This window comes from Phoenix dactylifera, chromosome 3 (assembly GCF_051530095.1).
Source record: "Phoenix dactylifera cultivar Ajwa chromosome 3, Ajwa_hap1_PhDact_Kaust_v1.1, whole genome shotgun sequence".
NCBI lineage: Eukaryota > Viridiplantae > Streptophyta > Magnoliopsida > Arecales > Arecaceae > Phoenix > Phoenix dactylifera.
The window spans coordinates 36,706,044-36,713,136 of record NC_143192.1 but is presented as its reverse complement, the minus strand read 5'-3'; the positions used below and the strand labels follow the sequence as shown (position 1 = coordinate 36,713,136).

Below are 7,093 nucleotides of genomic sequence, written 5' to 3'. Positions count from 1 at the left end.
AGATATCTTGTTATACATTTACCCAAAATAAGATTTTCTTTATTTAGAAAACATTTTAATAAAGCAATTAATGGGCCCTTTGATTCATCCCGCATTTCTTGTCCATTATCTACTTTCTCAATCTAATAAATATTTGCGGTTACATTTCTAAATTTAGTCAGGATATTATTCATATCATAAACAAACATTCAAAAGAGATGACACTATGTTTTAGATATAAACGTATCTAAGATATAGCATACTTCTTAAATTTATCACACACATTATGTGCCAAAAAATCCCTATCTACTTACCATTTATAGGTGTTATTTTTACTCAAGTTTGACAACATATACAAATAAGCAACATGTTTTTGGCATGTTCAATACGAATAGAATCGAAAAGAGTAGATAAAAGTGGTGTAAAGTACATAATTATTAATAAAATAAATAACAAAATAAAATACCTTAGCTTGCATTTGTAAGCCTCAAATAAAATTTTTTACACATGCTTATAGAGCATGCTTTTGTCCCCTCCAAGTAATACACACCAAGAAGGCATCATATCAATTGTCACCTTTTGCTCTTCTTACATCCTTTATATATTTCATACAACACAGCATCAAAGGTAAAAGAGTACCCAAATACAATAACCTAGTAAAACTTGCCTAACCAATCATTGAGATGAAATTAAGGCTTATTTTATTTGATTGAGAATAATCTGATATAAAAAAAATAAATCACATGTTAGATTATTATGTTTGGTATGAAAAGTGGATGAGAAAAATGGTAAAATAAATAGTGGATGCTATGTCTATTTTTCTCGGAGAAAAGATAAAACTGTCTATTTTTTCATGCTTGTTTACTGAGCAAGGTATTTTAAAAATATCATTAATTGACGAAAATATCCTATCTTATATTATATGAATATATGTTAAACATATTAATATATTGATTAATAACTATTATAAATGACAATATATGTAAGATATTGGTATGTTTATTAATAAATATTAATTATTAATAAATAATTTTAAATATATATTTATTATCATTAATAAATCTAGCACATGATTTACTAATAATTAATATATTTATTTACATGCCAAAACATGCTAAAATTTATTTACAATAACAAATATATATTTTAATATATAAAATTAAGTTAACAATTTTTATTAACTCATGTAAATATATTTTAATTGACGAAAATATCCTATCTTATATTATATGAATATATGTTAAACATATTAATATATTGATTAATAACTATTATAAATGACAATATATGTAAGATATTGGTATGTTTATTAATAAATATTAATTATTAATAAATAATTTTAAAATATATATTTATTATCATTAATAAATCTAGCACAGGATTTACTAATAATTAATATATTTATTTACATGCCAAAACATGCTAAAATTTATTTACAATAACAAATATATATTTTAATATATAAAATTAAGTTAACAATTTTTATTAACTCATGTAAATATATTTAATATCCGAAATAGCCAATGCCGGCCGCATTTATGTGAGTGGACCATAAATGACAAAATAGATTGAGTAAAAAATAATATTACTCGAATTGTTTATTCAAAAATATTGCTTAAATTTTGGCAATATTTTTACATCAAATTACTTTTAACCAAACATGGCAAATTTTTTTTTGATATAATTTTTTAAAGTAATTTTTTAACCAACTAAATATAGTAAATTTTATTTCTTACCATAATTTTTTTAAATAAATAATTTTTAAGAATCATTAGATTGTCTCAGTAATCTGATGTACCCCAATCAAAAGAACCTTACAGGCTTTTGTACAAACTTTTGCTCATCTTCAAGCATATAACTTAAAAGTGGCAGCAACTCCTGATCTCCCCTTATAATTATAATTTTTCAATCTCAAGCCAATCCATGTCTTTAATGTGACATGTAACAAAGGGCAATATGTCGCGGTCATCAGATAAACTCAATTAATCAGTTTATAAATTGTTAATATACTAGAGTCCAAGAAATCCAATTAAAGTGTCCCAAAACACGAGAACGACTGCACAAACACCCAATCCACACCCTTTCACGGGTACGCGGGCCCCACCCGTGCTGTCTCCAAACGTCAGTCACTGGGTGTAAGTTTGGGTACCCTTCCTAGAACAAGTTCAGCAGTTCTGCTTGAGACCGGCTTCAGACAGCGGACTGGCTCGGTCTTCGGCAACCGGCGAAGGCCGTACGTTAAACCCGGTCCCCCTTTCCCCTTCCCCCTTCCCCCTTCCGACTCCCCCACTTTTTTAAGCGTTTGCTCACTCTCTCGGCAGTTGGACAGCATTTAGTGCGCTCTCTCTCTCTCTCTCTCTCTCTTCCTCCTTCCCCTCTCTTTTTCCTCTCCCCCCGCCCCCAAAGTTCCAACAACCCCCTCCCTTTTCTCCCCCAAGTCCTCCGGTTTACTATCTCGGAGGCTCCCATTCCTCAGATCTGGTGGGCTTCCGACGAATCGGACCACGGAATTTTTTCGGAAAGCCCCGGTTTTGCTATATCCGCGGCTTAAAACCTCCGCATTTCGAAATTTTTCCGCGAAACTATTGCGGTTTTTATCCGGTTCGGAGCATTGTGGCATGGTAATTCAAATTCAAGAATTTCTTGATGCGTTTATTTGTTTTATATTAGTTTTGTATCAAAAAGATGACTCTCTTTCTTTTTGATGGATTTGGTTATGGATGGCTAGAATTGAGTGAGATCTGGTGGTGTTTTGTGGATCGGCAAGTTGGAGGAGTGGAAGGATTGGAGAGAGATTCTGGTACTGAGCTCTAATTTGCTTTGATTGCATGACATTGGCGTCAGTTTTCTCGCCGAAGATTTAATGACTGTTTGTTTTTTTTTGTTCTTTTCTTGCTTTTGTAGATTTATTATTTTCTTTCATCTGACAGATAAGACGATTTTCTGGAAGGAATCTGGTCAGAATGGTGAAACTAGTGCAGGTGAGAACTTTTCTTTAATTTAATCACTCACCATTTACGTTGAGCTGGTCTGTTGCTTAAAGATTGCGTTTTCCTTACAAACATGCGATTTTTATTGGGACATCTGTGACCAGGATTTTGATTTAGTTGCATGCAATCGGACCTACTGGCTTCATGACATTAGTTTAAAGTTCAATGATTTCTGCTTTTAATTTCCGTTAGAACCTTATAACGAGGTGGATTTAAATCTAAGAAACTGAATTTTTAAAAGCAAATAGAGGATCACACTGCCAATTCCTGCTAGATCTTAAAATACTGCTCGATTCACTAAAAGAAAGCATTTTCGTTCACTCAATCCAGAGGAATGGGAAATTTTATTTTGAGAGAAGTAGAAAACAGGTTTCAAGCTCTCCTTTTAGTTCAACTTTTTCTAGTGACATATAGCGTGAGCTTATGAAATTTTTGTTGCATTTGGCAGTAAGAGTGATGCAGACGAGAGTATTTTGAAGCAAATTTGGAGAGGTATACAATCAGGTGAATTTATCTTTTTCTTAAACCATTCCTTTTATTTTAGGATAAAGATTGGTGGTTATGGTTATGATGCAGTAGCGGCAACATAATCGCTGTCAGATCGGTCGGTAGATAAAACATCCACCATGCTTATAAACAATAATTGCAGGGTGGTGGGTCCCGAGAGTTTTAAATTCTTTTAATATCAATTAGGCGGGATATGTTGCCTACTCTGTTGCAATTAAGGGCTGGAATTGGATTTCTCTTAGGATTTCTAGTCCTGGAGCAAGGTTGGTCTTGCACTCTGCAGCACTGCGCCACCCCTTCGCTGCCTAACTTTGACTTGGTTGCCGCTATAATCTGAAAACCAGGCAGATATTATGGTGCTGGGCCCTGCACAAGACAGTTACTTGGAGAGAGATTTGCTTCTAATTATTGTTTAGATGACTGTAATTTTGGACATTTCTAATTTTCTCACATGCAGGTTCACTATATCTGGATTTCCTGCAAATGTATACTTTGATTCAAGCTGACATAATTTGTAGTGTCAAATAGAAATTTTGTCTCTCTTGTTTATACCTGTAGGTTTAATTTGAGCAATGATATGTTCGTTGAGGCAGTTTGTAGTTGTGTACTATTTTCCAAATGGAGTTTGTGAATCATGGAATGATATGTAGCTGATTCATCATTTTATTTGTTTGTTTGTTCTTTTTTTTTTTTTTGAATCTTTTGATGAAATTTATTACTGTTTGGAATTTAAATCAGGTGCAAGGTATATGCAATTAATGGAGGCTGAGTTGTGCTCGTCACGGGCGTTGTCTCCGTCTCGGGAAGAAAGTGGAGATGAAGAGCTCTCAGTGCTTCCCAGGCACACTAAAGTCATTGTTACAGGTAACAACAGGACGAAGTCTGTTTTGGTTGGGCTGCAAGGTGTGGTGAAGAAAGCTGTTGGTCTTGGTGGCTGGCATTGGCTGGTAATAGAACCATTTCTCAGCTATATCGACTTGATATGTCGTTGTTGTCATCATATGTTCACAACCTTCTTTGAGCTGTTTCTATATGTTCCATCTGAGATTAGAGTTGGATTGTTACAGTGGAATCACTCTGATCCTAATCATAACTCTTTCCAAGGTCATGACAATAATTTGATATTAGCATGGACAGGTAAACTCTGGTCCTAAGTAAGTTCTTTTAGAATGCATCCACCAGTAGAATTTGCAGAAACAAATTAATCAAGTAAAACATTTTTTTCTTAATAAAAGGAAGAGAGAAGAGAGGGGGGGGGGGGGGGGGGGACCTTACATCAAATGCTTGTTAACTAGATGATTGGGCTTCTGCACTCTGTTTTTAATTATTCCTCTTAGATTTTGCTTGCTCAACCATGTGTAGTGCACAAACTTGATTTCAATTTTACATTTCTGAATGCTATCAGCGGCAGTAAGAAGCGTAGCACAGGCAAACAAAATGTTAGATGATGTTTCTAAAGAGAATTTAAGTATCTTGTACCTTGATTTGATCTTGTAGCTAGGAAAACCTTGATATTGGAGCTTACTTTCAATATTTAAACCTCATCTTTACCATATTATGTCTGCTGTCTCTAGTTTCATTACAAGGCATAATCTTTTGCTGATTTGTGATGTCAGGTCCTTAAGAATGGGGTCGAGGTAAAGTTGCAGAGGAATGCTTTGAGTGTTTTAGAAGCTCCAACTGGAAATGAGGACGACGACGACGTGGACTGTGACAACTCTTTCTGTAGTAGCTCTGACATGGGAGAGAAAGATATCGATTACAGTAGGTTTTATGTTTATACTGACAATCAAATATCAGCTAATCAAGTGCTGTTAATGAGCAATAATTAGACAATTTAATTCAAGCAATGAGTAATAAAACCTGCTCATCACATTTGTTAATAAATTGATAAATTCTCTCGTGGGCAGGTAGCATAGAGTGCCAGAAACCAACAAAGCCGAGGGTTCGGCATACCAGGCCTTGGACATCTTCAGCGAAGTCGCCTTGGACATCTTCAGCGAAGTCGAAGCAGAATAACCGTGGCATCTACAAGGATGTCCGCTCCCATATTTACAAGCCTCAGACGGTGAGATATTATATGAATGATGAATTCTAAGTTTATTAGCCAAAGTGATGAATGAGTATTAGCTGTAGATTGCTCTGCTGAAATATAAACCATCAGCCTTTTTCCGTTACTAGGTTTAGCTGAACAATTCCTAGCAAAATTCCTTGACTTAATGTATCCCATGTTAAATTGAATCTGGATTACCAAAATTTAGTCGTAATATGACTGCAAAGATATCCTCGATACTGATTAGAGACACCTTGTAGATTGAGTTGTACGTATTGAAAGATTGTGCTTACAATTTGTAGATTATTAACAGAGGGTAAACTTGTCAAAACTCGGGACAGCCACCTTGTGGAGATACTGGAGGCACTTCAATCTGGTATATTTCTGACCCCTGACCCAATGTCCGTCCTTGGTATCTCGAGGAAGACTCGGATTTCTTTCTTTTGCAGACTAACATCAATCATGTACAACGATGTTCCAGGTAAGCCTCAATCCTAATCCATCGAAGGAACAACTGGTTAATGGTGTGCGGCACCATTTCCTTTCTCAGGTACCATTTGTGCTTCTACGTTTTTGCATAGGTGATCAAATAAACTTTTCTAGTATATTAGAACTGAATGTGCGTTTCTTTTTGCACTCATTTTTTCCCTTTTTTTTTATATATTTTTAAAGCCTGACACTTGTTATGGTCTTGATTCTTTTCTGCCAATTGCTAAAGCAATTGGACGAGATGCAGGTTATTGTGGGTTTCATCCACACGGCAAAGAGGTTGAAAACCATCTACTCTTAAGAAGGAATAGTGGTGGAATTGTCGTACGATCCGAATTGCTGTGGGCTTATGAAATCTGAAAGGAGATCATGTTCTCATCCTTCTGGAAATCTATGACATCTAAGAGCATTATAAGCTCATTCACATGTAGCACAGTTGTATTAACCACGCTATACACAAGGTTTTGCAGTGTACCATCCTGCTATCCCGCTGTGTGTTTATAGCTATGATTTGGTGCATTCCCAAGAACAAGTTGCATGATATGATTGATGTAGCAGTGGCCCATTGTTGTTTGGATATGGGAGAAGGGTGTTTGGACTTTGGAGGGACCAAGGAGTGTGTAGTGGTCATGCTTGGCCTTATTCTAGAGACGTAGGGCAACTTTTTCTCTCTCCAGACCTCCAAAACTCCATATATTTTATTAATTAGCAAGGGAGAGTTGGTGATGGGATGGCGTCCAGGCTGTGTGATGGGTTCCGTGTGTGTGTGGTTGGTCGTTGGGCAGCGTGTAGCGCAGACAAACCGAGGCCGCAAAGGACAGCATCTTGTGAATAATATTATACCCCAATCTTTCTGCTGATTTCGTGGCCCTACTTTTTCTTACTATTCAAATTCTCTATTCCAAATTACCAATTTGATATGGACCACCTTGGCCTTTATCTATTTTAAAAGAAAACATCATCGCAAATAGGTAGTCTTGGTATCAATTCCATTGCTTATCCAAGCTTAAAGAGTGTTAGCTTGTTCAAAACTTTCCCCACTATTGAAATGATCTTGGTTCGAGGTGGTAATGTT

The 7,093-nt window shown here is 35.5% G+C and overlaps 1 protein-coding gene across 21 annotated transcripts; it reads left to right on the top strand.

Moving 5' to 3' along the window:
• Nucleotides 1-2,287: 2,287 nt before the first annotated feature.
• LOC103715468 (uncharacterized) lies at nt 2,288-6,581 on the top strand. Of its 21 annotated transcripts, none has more exons than XM_088718190.2 (10): nt 2,288-2,600; nt 2,708-2,779; nt 2,910-2,960; nt 3,418-3,461; nt 4,215-4,423; nt 5,093-5,240; nt 5,387-5,544; nt 5,843-5,905; nt 6,011-6,079; nt 6,248-6,581. In XM_088718190.2, exons 5-10 carry the CDS (start codon nt 4,226-4,228, stop codon nt 6,317-6,319), a joined length of 708 nt encoding a protein of 235 aa, XP_088574316.1. In that variant the 5' UTR covers nt 2,288-2,600; nt 2,708-2,779; nt 2,910-2,960; nt 3,418-3,461; nt 4,215-4,225; the 3' UTR covers nt 6,320-6,581. The 21 variants fall into 21 exon arrangements, with proteins under 21 accessions (XP_088574316.1, XP_038979524.1, XP_038979526.1 ...); XM_039123596.3 differs by having other exon boundaries at nt 3,418-3,473; XM_039123598.3 differs by having other exon boundaries at nt 2,708-2,818.
• The last annotated feature ends 512 nt before the right edge of the window (nt 6,582-7,093 follow it).

What these genes read in the sequence shown, in the direction of transcription:
- LOC103715468 (XM_088718174.2), top strand. Translation starts at nt 2,665, where the DNA reads ATGACTCTCTTTCTTTTTGATGGATTTGGTTATGGATGGCTAGAATTG. An exon ending in AGGATTGGAGAGAGATTCTG is followed by an intron (nt 2,780 to 2,909) that starts GTACTGAGCTCT and finishes TTCATCTGACAG; the next exon opens with ATAAGACGATTTTCTGGAAG. An exon ending in GAATGGTGAAACTAGTGCAG is followed by an intron (nt 2,961 to 4,214) that starts GTGAGAACTTTT and finishes AATTTAAATCAG; the next exon opens with GTGCAAGGTATATGCAATTA.